We start from the raw sequence: 26,987 nt of genomic DNA on the forward strand, positions 1-26,987 counted from the left end.
CACCTGGATTACAACATCAGTAACTTCAACAACGAACCAGGGATATACAGGAAAAGAAAAAGTTTCCATTCTGATCCTGGAGGTTCTTGCCTGTTTTCCACCTCATGAAAGCTGCATAGTACACAAAATGGCCAACTGGCAAGTTTAAAGGAGGAACCCAGTCATCTGACAGGCTCTTTATGTCCCACAGCTTCCACGGCCCAAAAACTGTTAGACACACACCAAAACCTGGCACATGCCACAGGACACACACAGAGCAGCACTGCAGTTAGGACTGGGTTCTGCTGGTGTTTCTACAGCCCTAGATGCAGTTTAAGTCACTATGACACTGACACCAACAGTGTGGTGAACACCTTAGAGGGCACAGAAAATAAATGTTTACTACATAGGTTTGAGATTTTTCTGCATGTATGGATTTTAAAGCTGGATGTATAGTTTGGACATCAATTAAAGTCAACATATAAAGAACAATTTTACTTAGAGAGATACATTGGCAAGAATTCCAATCCCCGAAGAAGTTTTTCTATAGAAAGAGAAGAGGAGCAGAAGGAATGAGAAGCTACCAGAAGACTTCTGGTTTTACAGAATACTAACACTGTCCTTAAATGCATGGTGATGAAGTGTTACATAAACGTATGTGTGGTATGAGACCACTAGAGGGGAGTAAAGTAACTTACAAGTGAACGTTTCCTCTACTTGGTTTTGCTGTACAAATTGCATTTGCACATGGTAATTAACAGCTATAGTAAAGCCAGAGTATTAAAGAATTGCATTTGCTTAACATTCTAAGCAAAGTTGATTAGATAATTACAGGATTTCTGTACCATTGTCCCCTCTCACTAGGCTGCAGGCTGACAGGGAACATTCGTCATCTGGATGAAGCCAGAACACCAGGGATGGCATTCAGCCAGGGCATTTGGCAATAGACATGGATTTCTTTACTTGTATTCAGATATTCAAAGAAGCAATGCTACATGATGGAAACAGACTCATTTTATCAAGTGTGAAAAAGGCATTGGGCACAAAAGCTTGCTTGGTAGGTAAGCATGTACAAGAAGGAAATTAAGAACCTCGATTCTCACACAGATCACCATCAAAGTCTACACAAGAGTGAAATATTTACCCAAGCAACAAGAACAGAGAGGAGCATGATTAATTTGGAAGTGCAAAGTACTCTGCATCAGAATGCTGGGTGAAATCTCACTACAGCTGCAAGCAATGTGCTCCTGTATCACTGCCAGGTTGCCATCGTCTCCATTGTAAGCCATCCACACTGTGGGAGACAGGACTGCACAGTGAATCTGCACAAAAAAGAAAAATAAATTTCAATGGGAAATCTTAGCAACTCCCACAGAACAAAGAGAAACATGAGCACAGAGTTCCAACAGCAGACAAACAGCTTTGACAGCAAATTTTAAGGATGAATGACTGAAATATATATGTGGCTGTGTATCTTAATACTTCTGGGAAGTGCATCCAGCTTGAGATTTTATGGGAAAAGGGACATGATACAGTAGTAAGCAGACCTTCAAACCTCAGAGGAAAGTTCCAACTGTAAAGTAAAGTAAGAGGAAGGGGGCTAACTAGATATGAAATTGCAAAGGTGGTAAGTAAAGCTCGGGAATGCAAGCAAGCCAGAGATCTCCTAAGCTGCATATCCACAGGTTATACTTAGGGAACCTGAATTTAATCACAGAAGTCTTGAAAGGCTTTCACAATATGGTAGAATATTTTCCAAAGACTGCAGTAATTCTGCAGACAACTGGCTGAACCAGAGTGAAAACTATCAAGCATGGTAGGACCAAGACTGTTTGGTCTAATTCTTTTCTATTTATCATTTGCAGTCCTATATTATAGATAAATCAGCCAAAGAAAATATAGGGAACAAAAATACAGCAAAGAATACCACTGCATTCTGTTACTTTGGGGGGTATTGTTAAAGAAAGTTTAAGTTAAATAGCACCAAACCGCAACGATAGTAGAATAAAATTTGATCTGGCTCCTACATCATAAACACAGTGTTGACAAAGAAATCATATGAATCAAAAAGATGTAACAGCAGGTAATAATTTCTTGAATAAAGCAGGTAAGTTCTTTCAGCCATATAACCTAGGGGGTGAAAATACATGACAGGCTTATTTGAAGAAATTCATTTAGTGACTCTACTACAATCTTGGCTCAACTATCCAAGACAAGGCACACATATTGCAACATTACATCTCCCTTTCCGACTGGTGTCAGCTGTACAATTTCAGGAGTTGCCACCCCCTATGCTACTCTCTTAACTGCTTCATTCTTTCCAACTGATATTGGGAAGAGGAGGGCTGAGGAACACTTTTGACTAGGAGCTGTTGATTGTTGGGCTAAGGATCATCTTGCACTTTAAACTTTACTCACCAAGGTATGATTGCTGCTGTTTCAATGTAGATCTTCCCTCTTGGCCTCGACTGCTGATTTTCATTAAGCAAAGCTTAAAACCACTTGGCAGCTCTGGAGCTCTCTGGAGTTGTCACTGCAACAAGACATACAGTAAGCACTAAGTGAGCAAGGATTTAACTGAATCTTTACCTACCTTCACATTCTCATATACATTTCAGTTTTGGTCCCTGAAGCTGACTAATATGACACAACTGAAACAGCAAGATGAGAGCAGTCAGTCAAGTGGAAGGTCTGCCCTCATCGGTGTGACCCCAGCTCCTAAATTAAATATGTAGGATCAGTAAATACTTCACTCTACAATGAAACCACTGAACTTTTAAACACGGGGAATTTGTTAAAAGCCATGGAAATGCTTTTACACAACACTGAACAAGGCAACAGAAATAAAATGCATTGCAAAAAGTTATATTTTAGAATTTTAAAAGCAGTTTGCACATTGCCACTAAGTGTGACATTTGGGAGCAACTACAGAGAACAGAAGCTCTTGAACCCACCTCATGGAATATTTGGAAAAGTTCCATTTGGTCCACAGCAATGAGATGATGGGCCCTCAGCTGCTGTCTGCATGGTCATGGATATCCTACAGGATAGCTGGATGTTTACTTTTACAGATCAAATCTGTAAGCTGCATCAGCTTCTGAACTTGCCCATGGATTGAATCAATCTGATGTATTGGCTTAAACACTTGTAAAAGTACCTCTTATGCAGGATTAAATGTGCTTCTTTTTTACCTTGTGGAATTCAGGAAAATGTTTAAGCTAACCAGAAACAGCCACTCATCACTGGAAAAAAAAAAGAAAAAAGCCTCCACTTGGGGCTTAGAGGACAACTAGTAAAAACTTTCCTTTGCAGACAAGGCCACAGCTATTTCCTCAGCTAAGAGCTCGGAATTTGGCCCTTGAACTTAACCACAGCCCATGTTTGTTTAGGCACCAGTGGTCTCTCATGGCTTGTTTGCTCCCACTGACGATGACAAACCCCACCTCACTAAAGAGGAAGTGGGGTTGGATTTATGGGCAACATGAAAGCCACCAGGAAATTCAGAAGTCTCTCGTTAGCGTGTCTGTGAGAGTCTCAAGTCACAACCCAGGCCTGTGTACCAAGAGCTGAAATGCATTCTGCCTGGCCAGTTGTCCTGGAATATAAATATGTAGGACGTTTTTGTAAAGGAAGTTAAACACATTTGTCTCCAGATTATGTACTGTTTTCTTCTGAAAACTTAGAAGATTCTCAAACTGAACTGTGATGTTCAACTCCAAAGGACCAAATAAGCAACCATAACAAATAAGCAGTTAAATGTTACATATGAAAGGCATGCAGAACATCCTTGAGAGAACAGACTTTCTTCTTCTAATATCACGAAATAATAGCAAGGAAAACCTTTTTGTTTAGAATTCCCATATTACTGTGGCTATGAATTGCTGGCCCATAACTATTAATTGCAACAAATGTGATTTAATCACCCCCACTGCAAACCAGCAGCAAAATCCTTTGCTCATCACAGGATCATGGGAAATTAAATGCCATCACAAGGAAAGGAAAAAGTCTAGGAAAAAAGATACATTTTGCAATTCTCTTTAAAATGTGAGCAGGCCTTTAAAATAGGAGATTTCTAAGCATCAGGAGGGAAAATTACTACATCTTCAGTTTACCCTAACCTATACTAATTAAGAAACACCTACAGAATAAGGTCATTCTAATTGATACCTTTCTTACACACAGTATGAGCTACTTTTGCCGTATCAAAGAGAAGAAGAATTGAAACATGATTTGTTATGATAATTTAATGAAAAAATGCAAGCATATTTGCTTTTGTTGTGGGAACACAAACAGAAGGTTACAGGAGGTCCTTCAAAATGGCAAAGTCAATTAAAACACTAACTTCAAACAAACCCCAAAACATCTCTCATTACACTCTGAAAGAATTTTGATAACCATTTAAAAAATGACAAGTTATAGGAGCTTGGTTTTAGATAAACACTGCACACTAAATTGAATATAAAAATAGAACCTATTTAATAAATTTGTATCTAGTGCAACATAAACATTTGTGGAAGTATTATTACAAAAGTAAACAAAAGTCCACAGTAATATTTCAAGTAATTGGATAAAATTTGTTTGTGTAACATTGATCATGGAATGGACACAGTAGAAGAGATTTTCCTCCATCATCACACTTTTATTTAAACATCAAGTTATTTTTTTCCTTCAAACAAGGACTGCTGGTATTGGTTCAAGTTAGAGAGTGGTTAGTTAAAAACCACTATCTTGCTGAGACTGGAGATTCTACACCATTTTTCTACAAAGATTTGTTGCAGCATTTTCCTACACTTGAATTTGATGTTGCATTGAGTTGTGAGACAGCTGAATTTGATTTGTCAAGAGTTGAGGAATGAAGTACGCTCTGGGTTTGCTATCTGCTGGCCTCTACTGTAAACTTTTGTGCTGCTTTTTGTACTGAGAATCTTGCCACTGCCACTAGAAATGTCTCTCCAAGAAGTAAAATTTTCATCTGCAGGGGAAAGTGACCTGATGTGAGAAAACTCTTCACAGTACACAGTCTGTGCTTGAACATCAGTATTGGCTTTTTGTTGAGAATACAAGACAGGCATTTCACCACAATCCAGATGCAAGCTTCCATTCCCAGAACTCCATTCACTGCTGCTTCCTTCATCTCTTTCTGGAGTGTCTTTAAAATCAAATTCCTGAGTTCTCTTAGTTTTCCATTTTCCACACGATTGGATACATTTATCCTCTTTCAAGCCCCTTCTTCCATTCTTGCTCTTAAGCATATGATGAGTTGGCCCAGAGCTGGTGTAGCCATTTGTAACACTGGGTACCCACATATTTTGTAGTGTTCCCTGACCAGCAGAGGGAGGAGCAATGCCATTACTCACAGCACACAAAGGTCCTTTGTCTATATTTGCAACGGGGCCATATTTTTCTCTTCTTCCATCTTCATTTGGATAACATTCTGGTAGAACACCCCTAGAAGTACCATCCAGATTTTGAGAATTATTCCTGTTCTGAATATCTGAAGTCACTGTTTCATGAAGCACATGTTGTGTTTTGGTCTGTGTTGCATCAAACTGCTGTCTCAAGTCACGTGGAACACGCTTTTGGACAACTTTATCAGTGGCTTTTTCAGTACTGCTTTCACTACATGATTTGCTTTCCATATGGCGTGACCTAGTCCGAAGCACATAATCTCTTTTGGAGCACTCACCTCCAGGATCAGAATTTAAACATAGAGCTAGGAGAGGAGGGAAAGAGATAGATAATTGAAGATAAGGTTAATACTGGAAGGTAAGCATTTTCATTACTACATGCATTAAATCAATATGATCAAGAACAGAAGGACCACAGAATCCAGCACACCTGGGCGGGCAGATTTGCGCTGGGGAATGTGTCGAAGAGGCGTTTCCAGTCCTTTAGCCATTGTAGCAAGTTTACTGGCAGCATCTATTATTTTCTTTTCAGCTCTGTCAATTGCAGAACATGGGGGGAAAAAAAAAAGAAAAACAAAAACAAGTTTAAGGGCAACTCAACTCTACATTTTACTTCAAGGCAATGTTTCTTAGAGTCAGAGAATACTGAAAGGACAGTGTGCCAAGCAGCTCAGCAGTGACCTGGCACCAATACACGCACCCTGGCAAGACTTCAGGCCAGGCTGTTGCTCCAAGGTGGACAAACACCAGACTAACATGTACACACCTCTTGCACAGCTAACAGTCATTTCCAAACATACTTGAACTTACCCTTCATGTTTGCCATTATCAGTGAGCAGTTGCTGAAGGCATGTCAAGTAGTATTTGCGCATTTTCCGTGCTGTCTCTTGGCGCTCTCTTAAAACTTCCACTTTAATCATTTCAGCAGCTCGTTCCTTACTTTCACGGATATAACAAAGCATATCACCTACAAACACACTTCATTAGTACCAGTTTTCCCCTAGAGTGAGGAAAAAGCCAACACTACAAACTGGGATTGTCTACCAGACATAGAACAAGTCAGCAAGGATATGGATTTACCTGCCAACATTCCACGAAATCTTCGTGCCAGTTGTTGCCTACTGGATGAATGCCAGGGCAAACCACAGCAGGTCAATATGAAGCATCAGAAAAGAGTTCAGTCATCTAATTCTGCATCTTAAGCAGGTACAGGGATTTGGGAGGAATGTTGGCTGGTAAAATATGAGTCTAGAAACTTTTCAATAGCCCTGCAGCTGGAATTTGGGGACCTGTTGCACTCAGGTAAGACCTGGTGCTACACTTAAATCCTTTCTCCTCAGCCAGAAGGTTGCTGACTAAGCCAGAAGACCGGATAAAGCACAAGAGAAAAGCAGATTTTCTCTCAGGACAAGCTGCAGGCTAGGTAGGTTTTTTCCTGGAGAAACAAGATTAGTTCTCAAAATACACTTTACCACTTTAAAAGACATACTGCAGTACAACAAAACAAGGATGGTAAAATGGTTTTGCCCATCACAATTATACATTGAATTTAGGGTGACAATTCCATTTCTCACAGTCATTCTAGTAAGATGGAAAAATTTACTTCTTATGTAATTTATTTGTCAGATTCCTGTCCAAGCTGGCTGAAGGAAGAAGCAACAAAGTAATTTATTTTCCTCCACTAAATTTTTAGCTAAGATTTTAATACTTACACTTAATCTTGCTCAAAGCTTTAATATAGTGAGCACGCATTTCTTCCAGACCTTTCACAGAGTCAGAGGATGCACAAGGTTTTGAGATACCTCCCAGTGACCTGAAATGCATACACATCACATTGCACAAAAAAGCAACTTATATCTTCCCAAAATAAGAAATCATCATATTAAATTTTAAATACCTTGGTGGTGATCCCTGGTCTTTCAGTTTAGTTTTCATCTCAGAGTTTTCTGCAATTAGAGGCCCTGGAACCATCTCATTTTCTATTAAAAAAGATGAAAAAAATATTCACTGCATTTTTCTAAATTCAGGTTCAAGAAATGCTTATGTAATAACTGCTGTCTCTGGTACAAGAGCTCAATGTCCCAAAGCATCACTAGTTGCAGTACAGCTGTCGCAGTAACAAGCAGATAGGAATTGATCCCAACACACTTCAGTGAAGTCTGAATATAAAAATCATCTCATACAGTAATTAAATAAGCTTAAAGTCTTCATATGCCATTACTAATACTAAACTGAGATATCAAGTATACTTGGAGAGACAGGACAGGATAAAAAAAAAAACAAGGGTGGTTTTGACAAACTGTGAAAAAGAATTACTAATTTGTGGGTTAGCAATTGTGCATTTGAGATAGAAAGATGCAAGATACAGCTTGGTTGGTTTTGTTGGTTTGTGGTGAGGGGCTTTTTTTGTTTATTTTGAGGTTAATAACCAAAACCCCAGTATCCACTGAAAATTAAAAGATCCAAAAGATGAGAGAATCAAAGATGTTTAGGTGACTAAAATCCTAACCTTGGATTTTCTCTGACTTAGCTTCATGATCCTTCACAGCAAACTGAAGATGTTTGTGGGACATCTCCAGCCCTCTTTTCAAGTCCTGCCACACAGCCTCTCTTTTTTCAGCAGCAGAGTTTGCAGCACAAATGTTCCTGAGACCCAAGGTTCCTTTTAGTACATTCCTGACTTGCAACAGTAACTGCTAAAAGTTATACATCAACAAGGGACCAAAAAAAAAGAATCAAGCCCAACCTATTTTCAGTGTTCTACTTAGTCCTCTTCTCACTGGAAAGTGTGTAATATTTTAGCCCAATTAAACTAATCACAGGAGGCTGGTACCCTGTTCTAGAAGGTGCAGCAGCATCTATCAACTCATACAGCCTTCACAGCCTCAATGCACTTCCATCAGCGATGATCTGAGTTCTTCAGTCAGCAAGAAGACTTGCAGGTTAAACACTTTGAAATTTTTTTTAGTATTATTTTTTAAAAAAACCCAAACAGCCAAGCAGGGTCTTTTGAAGTCAGCTGAAGGAAACTGTCCCAGCTGGAAAGCCTCACACACGTCTGAGCCTGGTTAAGGGATACACAAAGACTGGGCTCCTTCCAGGACAGCAATGGCTGCTCCCCACAGCCAGGCCAGGGCGCTCTAGAGACAGGAGCACTGCAGTGATGGTATTGTTCTGTGTTAATAGGCTGTTTGTTATGTTGGTGTTGAAGGAATTCAAGCCACACTACAGGCACAGAGCCAAAAACTCTCTTGGCTTTTGCTGCTTTATGTTTTTCAGTTGCGTAAGAACTCAAACTAAACAGAAAGCCCCAGGGACATCTGTCCCTCCCATGAAGTTTTTCTCATCTACACTGTCTCCAGTTTTGCCACAGTACACGTGACAGCCTTGAGAAGAGCAATTCTACCAATTTACAGTGCTGAAGTACCTACTAGGCACAGGGAGTGGGGAGAAAGAGAAGAAGGGGAAAAACAAAAAAAGAGAGAAACACCACCCAGGGATTCACACTTTTTTCAACTACATTCTTGACCAAAAGAACCAGAGACTACCCTGCCAGGTCAAGCAAGTTCCTGACACAATAGTATCTTTTACATGAATGCAGAATTCCTTGTCTTGTGTAATGCCATAAACAAGCAGTATAATTCAATCTTTGAAGCTCCAGTCTAGTATTACCCATTTATAAAACAGTTTAGATCATGCCCTGCATATCATGGCTAACACTGCCTTGCATATGAACTGTTACATACTCCAAAGGTTTTACTGCTAACAACCCTGAAAGAATACACACACTGCTAGCAGATGAGACATCCATTTCTTTCTGCCTGAAGTATGGCTTTCAAAAGCAGAAAGCTACTAGCAATTGATAAAATGAAACCTCAAAGCCTAGCAACCTGGAGACCAGTACCATTTGTCGTAGTTCGTGATTTTAACTTAGCTTATGCAATATTAAACAACCTTACAATCAAAAGAACTGTATCTTCCTCTATCACCCAAATATTTACTAATCAACTAACTTTGCATTGAGGTCACTAATAGGACATGGACTATTAAAGACTGCTACTAACAAGCTTAATTTGATGATATGCAATCCGTCAGATTAAGATCAAAGCAAATACCTTTGTCTGTTCCAGCTTCCTGCAAGGCTGGCTGTCTTCTCAGTCTCCTTTGTGCTTCTGCTTGGTGTCCAACATTGCACACAGGGGGTCTTGCCACATCCCCAGTGTTTCCTGCACCATGTTGTGGGTATGGGTATGATTCTTTATTTGCATTACTCACTAGCTCTTCATATTTCTGCAATTGAAAAACACTTCCTGAAAACCCAACACAGCAAAAAAAAGTGTTCCACACCACAACCAGCCCTGGCCACCAAGTAACTTCAGTAACACAGGTACTTTAAACTTGTAGTAGAACCACAGATTACAAATCAAATTGTGAAGAAAACATCTATTCTATGATATAGAAGTTTTATTTAGCATAAGTCATTGCAACAGCAGGGCATGAATATCTTGAGTACTATCTGGAAGTGTCAGTAGCCCTTAACATTGCAGAACTATACCCTGTCTTTGAATAACTGAACATAACTTGCTTTTAAAAGAGAAAAGACACTACTAGGAAATTAAAAAGACTCCACTAGATAAGGTGGTTCAAGCCAACCAATGTTTTAAGATTCAAAGGAACATTAAACAGCTTACCAAGAGACATTTCATTTCCACTGAAGAAGGTGCATAAGGCACAGGAAAAAAGCTCCTGATTCTCTTTACCATTGTGGATATGACTTGTCACATGAAAACATTTAAGGCTCACTGGCTGAACAGAAATATACCGACAATAAAGAAATGGTAACATCCCATCTTCTCTTGAAAAACAAGACATTTTCTCTGTCCTATTCTTGGATAATTCCCCAGCTACTAAATGCTGGGTGGCAATGGCACTTCTGGTGGGATGCTCCCCACAACAAAAAACTTATTACAAGCATAAGCACTGCAAGAAGAGGAATCTGCTAAAACAACAGAAACAAAGGCTTTGAGACACAATTTGACTTAGCCCCAACTCTTCTAGAAGAGGGTAAGACATCTTTCTTCTTTGGGTAGGCACACTGAAAAAGATGTCCTAGAGGCACAATAAAATAGGCAGGACTCTTATTCCCAAGACAGAACTGACTGACAAACTGACCTACTGCAGGCAATTTGCAAAAAGGATTTACTGTTTTCATCTTTATTTGTATAAAGAGGCAGGGAAAAAAAGCCTAACATGATCCACCAGCAGTATCCAATCACCACTGCAAACTGGATTTTGAATCCATGCAAAAATCTGAGGTGGGTTCTGTCATTACAGCCCAGCTAAGATTACAAGGAGCCTTCAACAGACTCCCAACCTTAAACAGGTGGATTTATCTCCTTAATTTACAAGTCTTTGCATAAATGACATTCCTAACCTGAGTTTCTCTTTAAAGACTGAAGATGTCAAAGCTACATCCTTTCTGTTTTCACTTGCTAATGGTAGATTTAGCCTCCTTTTAGTTTTAGAGTACACTTACCAATGAACACAAATGTTGAACACAAAACAGGCCTGACTTCTCAAATCCCTTGTCTGATTGGTAGTTTTAATTTACAGAAATATTACCTCTTTCCATTCTTGCTCTTTCTTTTCCAGGATTGTGCAGACTGTGGTTCTATAGGCTTTTTGTAAACAAGCCTTCAGTTTGTCTTTGTCTTGACTGGTTAATTGAACATGAGAGTCAAAACACTTCTCCTTCCAAGAATGTTTACTCTGTGCACACTTGACTAGCTCTTCATGAATTTCACTCAACAAATACTCCAGCTCAACCAGAGTCTTCTCCTCATACCGATAAATTTCATCCTGCAGTCTCTTGGTTTCCTGAACCTCCCATTCTCTCTGCTTTTGGTCCAGTAACATCTTTATTTCTGCTTCTTTCTGAATGGAGAGGTCATTCTTCTGCTTTACAAGGTCCTCCTTTGCTGTTGCAAGGACCTCTTTAATTCTGTTTCTATGATCATCTAAGAATGATTGGTAGTCTCTCTCATTTTGCTCTTGTATCTGTTGAATTTCTTCTTGCTTTTCTTTGTTCCACTGCGCACGGGCTTTTGCTAGTTCTGCTTTGACAGCTACAGGGATTTCCTCTTTCTTTAGCTCCAATTCCCTCCTCAGAGAAATTATCTTTTCTTCAAGTTCTTTAACTCTTAGTCCAGATCTCTCTGTACTTTCATATTCTTTCTTCCATTTCTCCTCAGCAGCTGAGAGAACCAGGGCTAACTGGCAAATATATAACACAGTCATTAGAGATACATACACACAATCATATATACACAAAATGTAATTCTAAGTCATTATAAATCTATTGGAGATCTTTTCAATTTATTTAATTAAAAATTAAACATATATAGGCAAAAAAAATGGATGTGGGGCAGACTACACAAGAAACATCTTTCCTTAGTGACTCCCTGTGCCTGTGTCTACATTAATTTCTCAGTAATATATGGGATTTAGAAGACAACTGTTTACTAACACATATCTAGTAGTATTCTGGGCTACCTGTTTTGCTGTAGTCTTTTGATGTTCCTTTTCCCATTTTTCTTGTTCTACCTTTAGATTCAGTTTGTACTCTTGCAGCCACTTGGCATGAGCTTGGGTTAAAGCTGCATCTACCTTCAAACAGATAAAAAATCTGCTTCAGTAGGTAGGTACATTGAGTACATTTTTATTATTACTTTCATGTAACAGTGCAAGAACAGACTTCAGTTTGGATTGCCTACATTTACAGAAATCGAAAGAATCAGACCAGCAGCACTCCATGCATTTCTTCATGCAAAAATTATGCCAAAATTAAAAATACTGAATTTATTTTTAACAAAATTGTATAAAATCTAATTCAGTGTTGCTTGGTTCTATTCAAGATGCCTGCAAAACTTGTTTAACAGTTTGAAAAACAAACCACATGCTATAGTTTTTTTCAGAACTTTTTTAAGAACTCTATTTCTAATACAGCAAATATCAATACTAAACTTAAGAAGTTCATGGAGGAGTCCACTGTCTTTTTTTAAGGTGACTTAATTGGACAGAGCAGTTTCACAGACTCCAGGCAGACAGAACAATTATTTTTTACCTGGCTGGCAAGATTTTTACAGTATTTCTTTTCTGGTTCTAATTCAAATTCTTTTAAGGCCTTTTCAGAGGGTTCTGGATCTGCAGCCTCTGGTCTTCAACAGTCCTAACTCTTTAGTTGAAACTTTATCCACAGCTGTAACTTGGTCAGTTTGGCAGCTGCAGTCATTACATTCAACTACAGTTCTCTTTTCTTCCAACCCACTTTGCCATTCTCTTTCTAATTTGGCAAAGACTTGTTTTTTATTCTAAGGAAAAAAATATTTTTTAAGAAAATCTCCCCAGTGTCTAAATAAATAGATTTCACTGGTGTTTAGCAAATGAAACCCTGTTCACACCAATCATCATCCTTAACAGGAGGAGAACAAAACTGTGCACAGAGAGGAGAGAGTATGATGACTCATCACAGCTTTTTTTTCTATGGGATAGGATACACAAAGGATTTCTACATGATACCTGAGTGAAACAACAGAAAGCATAACTTTCCAGCTTATTACCAACTGTTGTGACATTGTTACTTTGCAAGATCTAAGTTTTGGGTTTCTTTAAAAATATGAAACGTGTAATACCTAATGAGTTCCTCAGAGGATTTTAAAATGACAGATCCTTAACAGCCACTTCCAATGGCAGAACAACAGCACATAAATCTAAAGTTCTGTTTCTGAAAATAAATAGCAAAACAATAACAACAAAACAAAATTTTAATTCCCTGATCTAAGTTTCACACCTCTTTTTCTTCCTTTTCCCAGTGAACTTTGGCTAATGCAACTTCCTCTTGAACCTGCTGGTCTTTTTCTTCCAGCCACTGCTTCTTTGCTGCTATCATAGACCTTCCATGTTCCTCTTCAAGCTCAGTCCTCAGAAGTTTAAGGGAGACTTCTTTTTCTTCTAGTAGCTGTTTCTTGAGCTAGACCAAAAATAAATAAATGAAGTTCTCTCCAAGGCACAACTACTGCTCTGGTACAAAGCAATGAGAATGCACGAGACATGATTAACTCTCTAGAGGCTGTGCACTTACTGATCTTACTGATGACACCTAGACAAGAGATTCAGCTCTCAAAAATGGTGTTTTAAGATGGTATCTCAGAAGTTATTATAGGCTATAAGCATCTTTACTCCTCTCATACTTTAAGCTGCACCTCTTTACTGTATTTGCTTATCCAGACAGTTGATCTACTTCTGTCATTGCACAGTGATAAAGTCAGAAAAGCAAAGTTTTTAATCAAATCAGTCTGAATTCATTACTACTTAAAAAAACCACATTATTTTTAGATCAGTTTTGTATAGGGAGAAGTACACTTGTATCATCATTCACGATTATTTGAAAATGTCCTGTAAATGTAAAAGCTCATACTGCTGACTAAGCATCCTCAGAAGCAGAATTATGGAAGTTCACTCCATGAAAACAAACAGCTATTGGAAAGAGTTACTACTACAATATTTTAAAGCCCAGGACAGAACACCAGCTTAATTTAAAAACCAGTAAGTCTTTATGAACTTTCTGATACAACTGCATCTCTTCAAAGTAGATTCCGCAAACATTTACAAAATTAAGCACACTTATTAATATTACATCTTGAAAACAGTGTGAACTTATATGGTTTATAGGCATTTCCATTACTACCTTCTCTTCCTTCAGCTGCTGCTCTTGTTGAAATTTCTGTCTTAAAGTAGTTTCCAAGGTGTCCTTCTCCCGACAAACTCCAATGTAACATTCCTTCACTGCAGTAATCTCTTTGTTCAGCTCCTCTATATTATCCCTTCAAAGGACAGATAACTTATAATCAACTGGCCTCACAGGACAGCAAGCCATCTTTAAAGTGTAACTAGCAGTGAAGGTCAGACAGGAAACAAGAAAATTTCAGTAAAAATGGAAATAATGATGTCTTACTTTAACTGTGAGATTGTCTCTTCAGAAGTTTGAAGAAGCCGCTGCTTTTCCAAAGCAAACCTCTCCATCAGATCTTTCTCAAAATGTGCTTTGGTGTCCTCATGGTGTTGCTGATAAGTTCTTTCACACCTACAATTTCAAGAAAGGAAAAAATAATTACCTGATTTCAACTATCTAGGTTCAACCTTCCTGTAAGAAAATACCTTTCTAACATTAACCTCCTCTTGTACCTGATAGCTGGAAGAAGCTGTGTGCAGGGTGAAAATCCTCCAATTAAACTAAACTAAGTTAAGAGGCTTACCTGTCAATGGCCTCTTGCTTATCGTGATCAAAATCCTGAACCATCTTTCTCATCTGACAACAGAGGTCTTGATTTAAGCTTTTCAGTTTTTCCTCATTTTCCTTCAGTTCTTCAATAGCTGATTTATGTGCCTGGACAAAAAGGGGTCAAGTAACACGAGGTTGTAAGAATCTTTTCTAATCACTGGTTTTTGGAACAGGGTGGGGGTTTTTGTGATTTTTTTTCCTGTAGTAGTAAGCAGCACCTCTGTCTTACCTCAATTTCCTGTAGCAAAGCTTTGTTAGTATTTTTGAGTCCCAGAACTTCTTCCTTCAGATTATCAGAAGCATCCTTCAAATTTGTGACAGGCTAAAAATAAATAAAATTAAGATTATATCTTTCAAGATATAAATGATTTAGCAGTTAATGCTTAAAAATGTTAAGAGTTGTTGAATAAAAATTATACTTAAAAAAATAAAAACCCAAGAAATTATTGCACTGCAAGATGACAATATCACTGCTATTCTAGACAAATTCTTAAAACTCAGTATCATGAAGATCTAAAGAAGCACACACTCAGTGTTGTGTTTGTAAGCTGAATGACAACAGTCATCCAACAGAGAGCACACTTCTCACATACACTGTACTCCTATCCCACAACCAGGTCACCATGTACAGATACTGCAAATATGATCAATCCATAGAGGGAAGGCAATAATGGAAGAGAGATGCAATATCAAGGAGATTCCTTGTTAATCAAACTACATCATGAATGCCCTCTTAAGGCAATCTGTTAAATGTTCTGTTTGCATAATCTAATGGTACTATCAGCCCTCTTAGAGAAATTACAAGGTCCTTTTGGCTAAAGAAAATCATCTTTTTTCCAACGAAATTTACTTCTAACAAAAGTAGGGCAGACACTAATCACTCTCAAGCATGTAAGTCATCATTTTAGGACTCACTTAATAATGCATATGCTGCCCAGGTTCTGCTATTCAGCTGTTTTCTGTTCAACCAAAGATACAAAACCAGAGTTGCTATGAATATTCAGCTACACATAAATTTTTGATCTGTTCTCATAAGAAGCTTAAATGTTGGTTTTGTTCACCAAGACCAGGAATACTAGACTTTTTTTCAAGTGTAAAAGAACAAACCTCTGAATCTCTTGATGCTTTTTCTGCTGTCAACTGCTTGTATTCCTCTAGTGTCTTCTGACAATCTTTAAGACTATTCTGTAGTTGAGTAATTTGGTTTCTCTTCATTTTATTACTGCTCAATAAACGTTCCAGCTCAGCTTTTAATTCTACAATAATTTCATCTTTAGAGAGCTCTTTATCCATGTCTCTCTTCTGTATTGCACTATCAGGAAAGACATAACCAGTTCAGTATTTAAAAGACAAAACACATTTATCTAAAAGGCAGTGGTAGCAAAGAGAAGAGCAACTAATACTACCAGAAATACCAAGATGTACAAGATGTAATACTAAAAAGCATAAGAGGATATAAATATCAAAGCTTTTTCATCAAGTTGCAATTAATTTACAGAGAACTTGTTAATTCAGTTGTTTCCTCAAAAGATTCATTCTCACACAATGTGAAGAGTTTGGAGACAACTCAACTGGTTGGTGCAACAGACAGCTTTAGCTTCAAGCAACTATGTGGAGTCTTTGAGCAAAAAAAGTATCCATGAATATAACTGATACAATTGAAGGAACAGTAATACAGTCCCTATAAAATATGAAGACTTATAAAGCAGCAATTAGGCAACCAATTTATGGTATTAATACACTTTTTCTGTTTCTTAGACTACCTGGCAATACAAGCAGTATTTCAAATATCTATCAAAAACCTATGTGTTGATCCATTAGAACTGTCCTTTTATACATAATTTGCATAATTCCTAGAGGATTTAAATTTTTTCTTTCAAAAATAATCACTCAATACCTGCAGAATTTTGGCTCCTTCCCTGTGATTTTTTTAATTCCCAGTTCTACATAGGAATCACCCAGGCTCATATGTCGATCTCCACCTGCATCATTCAAAAATACTCCAAGCTTGGCAGCAGATTCATACAAAGCTATTTCTTCTTTCAGTTCCATTAATTCTTCCTGAAAGGAACAGACAGGAAAAATTACACTGATCAGAGAGACTCCAAGCCAGCATATCAGGCCCATGATTAACTCTTCCAAAGAAAACAAATACATGGAGTTCTTCCTTCTAAATATAGTTATATTTAGCTGTATTTAGTTGAATTGTCTAGCATTTACTTACTTATACTTTCATTTTTAATTTCTGATACCTCTAGCAAAGCATATATTAAAACCACACATTCATTAAAATATGCAAGAAATGTTCTCTATTGTTCTTGTAACAGTCCATCTAAGAAGTATTATTTCTTTTGCTCTTCTGCATTCCTGCTGTCCTTGTATAGATAGCAAAATGGTTGACAACAGAAAAGTACATACCTGGAGGAACACCTATTACTCTAGTACTTAGTAGGACTCATAGTTTCCAAGATAACAGATTTAAATCAAATATATGAACTGAATTGGAAACACAGACTTTCACTCATGCTTTACAGAGGACTTTCCAGCATTCCCTTTTGCTGACAAAAGATAAATTTCAGAATATACCTGACAAGATTCCCAGAACACTGAATTTACATTGATTTTTTTTTCCAAAAGCAGGTTGGACAGAAGTATGAGATCAGATTTGTGCCAGTACAACTGCCCTACTGTGTTTTAACTGGTGGGGAAGGAGGAAGTCCAACATGCAACATTGGAAGAGAAAGTAGTCAAAGATGATGTACTTCTTTACCCCCAAAATTTAGAATGTTTCAATCACCAGCATCTAAATTATAATGCCCCCCAATCAAATGAAAACATTTTATTCAAGCATAAAATATTCAATAAAATTAACCTGCAAAGCCTTGTTCATGTTGTTGCTTATCATCTGTGCAGACTGAGCTTGTTGCAATTGAAACCGTAAGTGATTTGTCTCCTGCATTGAGCCTATTGTAGGAAAGAAAAAGCAAATCATAAATATGCAAGGAAGTCTATGCAATCTGAAGAAAGATCTCTGTTAAAAATAGCAATGTTGATTCTGGCAATAGACATTACTGTTTCTATTCAGCTCACTAACAGCTACTAAGTGCATTACTATCAAAAGACTTCAATGTGTGAAGGTAGGCAAAAGTCAAAACACACAAATTGTAAAACATTTCGCAATCATATTTCTATGATACAGAAGAATCAACCTTCACCTCCCAAAACAACTCTTCTCACTAAGACTTGAATTTAGAATGGCAAGTCAAGTTGACCACCTTAGTACAAGATTAAGTAACTGGCATCCAAACCTTGTTATTTATTATGAAACAAAATTTACATACATGCAGCACAAAATACACATGAAAACACTTTAATCATTGTTGTTTGGGGTTTGGAGATGTTGTTTGCTTTTATTTCTATTTGGTTTTTACATCTTAGTCTAGACTTAAAGTTAAGTCTGACTAATCCACTGCATAGGAAACAGTCCAGAACACAATTAGCTTGATGTTGATCCCATTTCCATAGAAACATCGATATGCAATTTCATATTTAGAAAAACTGAAGACATTTCTGCAGGGAAAGGTAATAGTGTGAGTAAAAGGCTGACCTGTTTGCAGTAAATTTGCACACTGCTTTTGGCTTTCTTCTAAGCTTCTTGTCAGTCGATTTATTATTTCGGTTTTTTCACATTTGGTTTCTTCCAGCAATTTTTCAAGTTGCTTAACATGCTCTCCTAGATTTTTGCAAAGCTCTTTCTAGGAAGAGAGTATTTTTACTCATTTTACAAACATTAAACAATCTAGAACAACTTCAGATACAGAAAAAGTAAATATATACAGGATAAAGGAGAAAAATAATCAATCTGATACTTAAAGGGGTAGGGGACAGTTAAATCAATCACAGATCAAACACTATCCTAGGCTGACAAGTGACCTCTTACAGCATTGAAGTTCAGTTTTCACTGGGAGGCAGTAATTGTACTCATATATAAACATACATGCATGCTAATCATTTCATATTTCCTAGAGTAGTTACTTTTCAGCACATCAGATTACCTCCTGTAATTAATCACATACAATTAGTCTATTGCAGAAAAAAAAAAATCAAGCCTCAGCTTAAGACAGTTTATTTTAACTGAGCTAAAGCCAAGCTAGCAAGGGCCAATACTCTGTAAAAGAGGAACTTAGTTTCTTTTCCACAGGATATACAAAGCAGACATTTATATGGCATTACTTAGTTACCTACACAGACCTGGAAGGCACAGTACCTTGTATTCACACCTTTTGACTTTTCTATCTTCTCTCAAAAAACAGATCTCCCTCTTTAAATACCCCGACCATGCTACCATGTATTTTACAGTACAGACAAAGTTTCATAAGCTTTGTTGTGGTACTAGCAGACAAAAATTTAGCAGTGCATTTTGTTTAGGAGCAAGTACCAGTTACCTTTTCAAGTATACAACCCATGTATTTCTATACGTTGAGACAAGAATTACAGAAATTTACTCTAATTTTCTTTATGTGAAATAAAAGGAAAATTTATTAAGACCTGCCTGGAATACATTGCTTAAAAATTTCTAATAGTGGAATGGATTCCTATGACATATGAAGTAGAATCATTTCAGTAAGCTCTACAACTATATGACACAATCTATATCAAATTCCATCTTAAAGACAGCTTCCTCTACTTTTAAATCCTTACTTCTAAAAGAAAAATCACTGTTGAGTGAATCCTTCAGCATTTTGAGACCAAATCGTGGCAACAGACTGTTCAATAAAAAGTCTTTCTTGTTTTTTCCTTGCAAGAATATCACATTACTTCTTAGTTAGTACTTTTCTTTCCCGGAGTTATTTGCAGAAGTCTTTCAAAAAAAGACTGTGCACAGAAGGAAAGCTCAAGAGAGCAACTAAGACAATGAATTCCTGCCTCCTCTGCTTCTGCTGTGTACAAACTCACAATTTGAACTTTCAACTGCCTGGAGATGTTTATGAAAACATACCACATAGGCCTCATAATGCTGAGGCTTTCCTTTCCATTTTCTTAGCAGTTTCCAGAAGGAGTTATTAGAATTGTAGGTCAAGAAATGCAGTTTGGGAAACATGGGGAGCTCTCCAGTACAGTACTCAGCATCCTAAAATAATTTCTCACCTGCTCTCGGAGTGCAGATTGTGTAGCATCAAGTTTCTGCTCTAATGACAATACTTGCTGTTCATACTTCTGTTTGAGTGCAGAAATTATGCCCTCATGCTGTTCTCTGGCTCGCTGGAGGGCATCTGATCGCTGAAGTTCTAACAGCTGCTTTTGCATGCTTTCCATGGCCACCTCTGCCACTTTGGATTGCTTCAGTATCTGTAGGAACAGTATTACATTAGTTCCTAGTTATATACATTTCACTCCAATATTGCTCCAATATTCTGTGCATCAGTTCAATTTCTTTTGTGCAAGAATTGCCAAAAGTCTTCAGATAATGCCTGTGTTTTCATACACAGTATTTCCAACCAATGAATCCTATCCTCTTCCATCATATATTCAGCTTTTGCAATGATAATGACCAGCATTTTCAGAGACTAGCACTTCTGTTTAATGCAAATACACCACACATTTAACTGTAGAGGTCTTCCACAATAAACAGTCTATAAATATTTACTGTACCTTCTCCTCATTGGTAGTAAGAGTCTTAATTTGAGTCTCAAGGGCCTTGATTTGACCTTCAAGATGCATTTCCCGTTCCTTTCCATTCTGATAGAGTTTCTGAGACTCAAGAAGACTAAGAGCCAAACCATCCTTTTCATCTGAAGAAAGAGATAATTGTGTGAGAACCATGACCAGCTACCCAAACACTTCATGCAACATGACTGCTCAGAACCTGCTCTACAGAACCATTCATACAGCGGACAACAACAGAAGACTGAACAAAAACATTCAGTCTCCATCCAGCAACCACTGTCTCCAGGATCCTGGCAGCAGGGAGCACTCCAATACACTGTTTCCAGTAGGGTCCTGAAGGCACAAGACCCATCCTGGAAGCAGGAGGACCTCACATCCTCCCTTACAGCATGAAAGGTAGAGTCCTCTGGAGGAACAACCAAGACACAGCCAAATGGTTGACAGATGAACTTTTCTCTCTCCTTTGCTTCTTTTGCATTCTAAAAACTCTAATCTTAATTCTCTAAGCTTATTACATTTTTTATCTGTTCCTATAAGAAGTGGGAATCTAAGACAATCATCAGTCTCCACCACAGATTTTGTAATTTTTGAAAGATATTTTCTCTGCATACAGTCTATGAAATAGCCTGTTGAAACAGCACAAAAAAACCCCAACAAAAACAAACAAACAAAAAACCCCACACAATTAATACACAAATGTCCACTTCTCCTATTGGGGTTTGGGTGTTCTGGTGTCATCTTTTTTTTTTTTTTTTTCCCCCCTGACTTTTAAAAGACTACTTTGGCAAACTTTGCTCTTTTCCATACATTTGTGATGCCTGACACATGGGGACTCTGGAAAACAACAGTGGTCTTGAAAATACAGTAAAAGTTATGCAGTCAGGCACAAATCCAGACATTTTTACTTAGAACAATGTTTGGGGGAAGAGGGTTAGATGCATATAGTCCCAAATCTAGTTTGCAAGTATGATAAATACCTTCAAACACACTTTCTAAATCAATCTCAGAATTAAAAAGTTGCTAGATACGAATAAAATCTAAGAATTAGCACAAAACATTTTACCTTTGACCATTGAAAGCTGATGATTCAAATACCTAATCTGCTGTGCACTCTTCTCTAGCTTTTCATTAAGTTCTTCCAGTTGCCTTTCCCTTGCTTTATTTAGAACTTGAAGTTGAAGAATCTGCATATTTTCTGAAGAATCTGCCAAATTTCAAACAGCATGCAGACAAGTCAGCACAGATACCAAGAAAGTCATCACTGTAATTCCTCCTCAGATTTTTTTATATTGTTAAGTTTATTGCTGGTGCACAAAATATTTTTTTAAATCTACATTTGATTCCCATCACACAAATTACTCTGGCAGCAAAGGCTGAAGGATTGTGCAAACTACAATTCTAACCTAACAGCAAGCCAAGATAAAAGTTTCCATGCTGTGAACTCAGAGACTTGTGGTCACTACAAATTTACATGTCTAACAAAGTAGTTCTGTCATTTGAAGTGTACCTAACAGAAAAGCCCAATGTGGCATCACTCAGAGTACACTTCCTAAGGTATAGTGAATCTTTATTTTCCAATATTATGGAAGATGACAAAGTGTCAACAAGGTTTGACATCAAACCATCAGAAATCATTTTTGAGTTTCATCAGTCAAAATTACATTTTTAATGCCTAAAACTCATACCCTGAGCAAAATGAGATAATTTCTAGATATAAAAGAGTATATACTTTGTTCAACATAGTTTTAGTTGTCTTCTTACTGAAAAAAACTACTGAAATCAACACATTTTCTATCACTGATTTCCAGTGAACTTTTTACACAATTTTATTTCAAGTCTAAGCACCAAACACTTACTTTCACCATTGCCCAAGAATTCATGTTGCAAATCTTCAAACACTTCATTTCTTCTGCTTCCTTCTTGGATTCCTGGAATATTTTGATGAATGCCATTTTGGTATGGTTTATACGTCACTTTGTAAGATTCTGGTGACTGGCCATTGACAACATCAGATGCAACAAATTGCTGTTGTGACAATATATACATAAGAGGAAATAAATTAAAACCACAACTGTAGTCTTGCTCAGTGCAAATATTTTTCATTTTACAGGTTGATATTAAGAAGAATTCTAGCAACTCATCATTTTCAGGCTCCAATCCAGCACACCACTTAAGCATGACAGAATTTTTCATGAAAGAAAATGAAAAGTATGAAGTGTTAACTTCACTTTCAAGTAGAGTAAGCACACACTTAAGTGGATCACATTCAGTTTACCTCATGGAATTCTACCAAGGCAAGAGGAGAAGGAAAAAAAAAACATAATATATGACAATTCAGTTATTAACATCTCATTTTTTTAATAGACTACAGAAACATCCCATAACTGAAATGAATGTAAGAGACTGAAGGCATCTAGAAATATTACTTCCAATAGCTAAAGACCTGTGAAAATTTTCCAAGAGACAAAAAATGTGCCAGCTTTTAAAATACCTTAAGATGTTCCTTTGGATCATCTGAAAATGTTATTATTTTATTTTGCTGATTGTTAAATTCTGGTTTATGGCCATTTGTATAAGGCCTGAAGTTTTCAGGAAGATGATATACATTGTTCTCTTGGTAGCAACTTGGAGAGTTAAACCCATCTCTACCAAGATACGCATCATCTGGATCATCTTGGCCATCCTGGCCACAGTAATCTTCTTTAACATCATATAAATGTTTCTTTTCTTCATCATTATGTAGGCCATTCCAATTCTTCCCAAGTTTTTCAACATGATCAGTTTTCTGGTCACACAAGAATTGTTCAGGGTACAGATTTTGTCCTTGTTCATAGCCCTATGAATGAATATGAGGTTTAGAATTGCTCTCTCAAAACTGAGATTTCACCCCACCCTCCTTTTTCAGAAGTTGCCAGCCCTCAAGCTAGAAACACTTTAAATGAATACCAAAACACATCACCTACATGTATTTCTCTAATGAATTTAAACAATATTTAGCATGTAATTATAAACAAGCAGTAATTACATCCCTTCTCATACAAGCTTACATTTGGAGTATCACTTATCAATGGATGATCATTCCACCTTCCATCAAGCTTCCCAGGCTCATGTGACCTAGAGAGACACAAGCAGCTTAACTGTGTACCAATAACTTCAGAGAAAAAACAAATCATTTTTTCTTAAATTAAGGCACATCTAGTTTACTGCAAATTGCACCACAGCTCCCCTTTTATTTGGATTGCCTTTACACACCTCATCAACTCAGACTTTGCTCTATTCTTGAAAGCACAACATAAATAACAAGATGGTGCCAAATGCCTTACTGTTCCTCAGTCTCCTGAATGCTACAGTCTGAGTAACTGGAGAGCTGGTCTCCACTGTCCTCCAGCATATCATGGGGAAGGTCTGTCAACAATTGTTGCAACTGAAATAAAACAAACAACATTCATGATATGCTCTTGAGGAAAATTAAAAAAAGTTCCACCCAAAAACCCTGGCAAAGTAGTCCACTTGCACAAAATCCTGGTTTTCTTCCTCCAAGGAAGAATTCACAACACTGAAATTCACAAAGATACTTACACCACAGAATGCTTACTAGACCAGAGTACCAACCAAAGCATTTTTCTGCAGAACTCTTGTTAAGAAAAGAGCTGCACCAGAAAGAGGTAAGGGAAATGCCATCTAGTTGACATGTCCCAGGACAGACTAATTTCAAAGCATGATCTGCAAACTGATCATGCCAGGGTTTCTCCTCTCTAAATTCCAGGCAAGAGAATAGTGGACATTCAAAATATGCTCTTGAGAGGTCTGGATGGAAATCCACATAAGAACTTGCCAGTAAGTATCACTATGTTCAAGAAGTCATCACTGAAATAATTAGTGATCTTCTCTGGACCAGGCAACTGGACACAAACAGAGAAAAATACCACCACAACTAAAACACACCTGAGCTTTACTTTTTATGCTTTTCAAGAGTGGCACAGTCTGCACCCTCTTTTGCTCTTACCAGACTACATAAACCTTTTTCTTTCTTCCTTTTTAAACACTTAAAAGATAGGAAGAAGCTAAACTCAAAAGTAATTAAATTACTTAATTCTTTTTCACCTCTTGTTCTCTTGCATAATCTTCTTGGTCATAGTCTTCATCTTCATGTTGAGTTTGTAGAGCTCCACTATCAAAGTCAAGAGACATTGTTTTCTAATACTGATTTTGTGTATCCAGCAAAACCTATCACAGGGCAGGAAAACATCACACATGAGTAAAATACAAGAGGAATCAAAAAGCACCACCCTCATCACCTAAATTACTTATCCAACCATACACAAAAATATAATTTTTTAAACAGTCATTGCACATTACTTACTTGCTTCTCATCTATCCAAGCCTACACACTTCCAAGAATTCAACATTTAAAACAATTATTTGGGTTTTTCATAAGCTGACATTAAGTAATTTCTGAAGTTCACTTACAACCAGACATTATTTTCTGCAAGTTCTAATGCTGTACAGTATATATATGATGTGATACATGATGATAGTTACCTCCACTTCTACATCTTGCTTTGTATTCTTCTAGAGGATAACTATATTTTGTATTAAAAACTGAAAGAATGCTGTTCCTTGTACATTTGGATAACAGCTCCAAAAGGAAAAATAGGAAAAGTATCACGGAAATCTTAAAAGTACCACATCAACTCCAGATTTCACTGCTGAAGGAAGCGAGTCTTGACTCCCGAGGGCTTGTCTACACTGAGCAGTGTGTTCACAGAAAGCTACTGTATATAAGTGCTGGTTCACGTTTGGTTACAAGGCAAATTGCCCCCTTTTGAAGAGGTACTTGTTCGGGTATGCAGGTGTAGCACATACTGAAGTCTTCACTTGGTATAATGTAACATTACAATGCATTATTTCCAAGTTCAAAGACACTTCGCCGCGTTTAAAGGACCTTCTTGACCAATGCTGTTCAAGGAAACTCTCCAATAGAGCTGGCAGGAGGCCTCACAACGCGGCTCCTGTCTCTGTTGCACCCCCTCTAATCCCCGTGACCCCTCGCACAGGAGGCTCTGAGACACCCCCTTCCCCCACACCGCATCATTAGCCCTGTTCCCTTTCCTTAGGACCCTCCCCAGCCCCGGAGCGAAGGCAGCCGGACGAGAGTGCACAGCCGCCAAAGCCGCGACCACCCCCGGAGAGCCGGACCTGGACGGGCCGGGGGCAGCTCCAGGGGCGCGGGGCGAGCTTGGCCGCCACCACCTCAGCCCTCTCAGACGGCGACGCCACCGTTATTCAGTGCAGCTCCAGCGAGGCCTCCAGGGACGGAGACGGTGGCAAAGCGCGGCCCGGACACTGAAACCCACCTGAGCCGACGGGACCACCCGCCCTCCACAGCCACCGCCGGAGCGGGCCCGCCGCTCTTCCGCCTCACACTCGGCCCGCGCCCGCCGCTCTGATTGACAGCCCTAAGCACCAACCAGCGGCCAGAACCGCCCTGAGCAGCGCTGATTGACAGTCCCGAGCACCAACCGATGGCCAGAGCCCGCCCAGCCGGGCGGAGCGCAGGCCCGCCCCCGCTGATTGTTTGAAAGCGGGCGCGCATGGTCGCGGGAACGCGCCTGGAGAGCTGATTGGTCAGGCAGACCACCAATGGCAGTGTGAGTTTTGTGGAGGGGCGGGGTCTCCTCGGGCGAGCAGCGGCGCCATCTCGCAGCGGGACGTGGCGGTCACCTGGCGACGCGCGGCCGCGGGGTGACGTCACGAGCCTGCGAGCTGCGCCTCACGCCAGTGTCACGATAGCGGCGAGGGGATGCGCGGGAAGCTCTCCTGGCCCAGCACCTTCCCCAGGCAGCCTTCGTTTGGGTGCTCGGGAAGCCGCTCTGCTGTGAGCGCTCATTCTCGTAAAAAAATTCAAGCCTCCTCAGAAGGAACAAGCCTGCGCAAAGTCGCGGGCAGGAAGCAATGCTGACAATGAGTTGGGTCCGTTTTTAACAGCCCCACCTGGTGCCTCGCCCTCAGCCCGGACAGCGGGAAAGGACCCCGGGGCAGAGACCTTTGGGTCATTTGTTAGAGGATTTTTATTGATGGGAGCAAACAGTTCATGTGTTTCAGTGAAAATTATACATGTTTGAAAAAGAACGAATATGCTGTGTCTAGTAAATGTGACATTATAGGTGAAATCAGCCATTTTCCCCAGAGGATTCTAGTAACCTTTCGAACAGAGATTAACCAATTCTCATCACTTTCACAGGCATTAAATGACTCAAACAAGAACTTAAAAGGGTTTAAATGTGTCTGACAATTCACTGAGTTTCTCAAGAACAATATTTTGGAAGCTTTCTAAAATTCAGACAACTTTTTAGCATGGTTATTTCTAAGACTTTCACAGAGGAGCTGGCTGTGTACTTTACATGAGACAGCTGGGCCACAGACCAGCATTAATAGCTTAAATGAAGGCATGTAAATGCTAGAAACCAAAAACTGAGAATGAATGTAGTTTATTCTAGGAAAATGCATGGGTGTGTTGTGTTTGATTTTTATTTCCAATTAGTTGGATTATCTGTTTTCTCTCACATCAAAAGATTTGATATACTTATTTA

General features: G+C 38.5%; 1 protein-coding gene across 1 annotated transcript; it reads right to left on the bottom strand.

The window, feature by feature from the left end:
* Positions 1-4,205: 4,205 nt before the first annotated feature.
* Positions 4,206-25,831, bottom strand: CEP152 (centrosomal protein 152). Its single transcript, XM_015639424.3, has 26 exons — positions 25,752-25,831; positions 24,499-24,621; positions 23,718-23,818; positions 23,442-23,508; positions 22,886-23,230; positions 22,251-22,419; positions 21,458-21,598; positions 20,380-20,519; positions 19,876-20,076; positions 18,335-18,482; positions 17,600-17,691; positions 16,625-16,788; positions 15,835-16,039; positions 14,957-15,049; positions 14,702-14,832; positions 14,401-14,529; positions 14,134-14,269; positions 13,237-13,416; positions 11,940-12,053; positions 11,010-11,660; positions 9,503-9,677; positions 7,285-7,366; positions 7,100-7,200; positions 6,198-6,354; positions 5,818-5,921; positions 4,206-5,692 (listed from the first exon to the last, which is right to left on the bottom strand). The coding sequence occupies exons 2-26, from the start codon at positions 24,583-24,585 to the stop codon at positions 4,818-4,820; spliced, it is 4,788 nt and encodes a 1,595-aa protein (XP_015494910.1). The 5' UTR covers positions 24,586-24,621; positions 25,752-25,831; the 3' UTR covers positions 4,206-4,817.
* Positions 25,832-26,987: the final 1,156 nt, after the last annotated feature.

The sequence above is a fragment of the Parus major genome, chromosome 10 (assembly GCF_001522545.3).
Source record: "Parus major isolate Abel chromosome 10, Parus_major1.1, whole genome shotgun sequence".
NCBI classification, from domain to species: Eukaryota; Metazoa; Chordata; class Aves; order Passeriformes; family Paridae; genus Parus; species Parus major.

Coding starts and splice junctions, on each gene's coding strand:
- CEP152 (XM_015639424.3), bottom strand. CDS start 24,585: ATGTCTCTTGACTTTGATAGTGGAGCTCTACAAACTCAACATGAAGAT. Junction 7,367..9,502: donor GGAAGCTGGAACAGACAAAG/GTATTTGCTTTG, acceptor CTTTTTTAATAG/AAAATGAGATGGTTCCAGGG. Junction 5,693..5,817: donor GCGCAAATCTGCCCGCCCAG/GTGTGCTGGATT, acceptor CTCCTCTCCTAG/CTCTATGTTTAAATTCTGAT.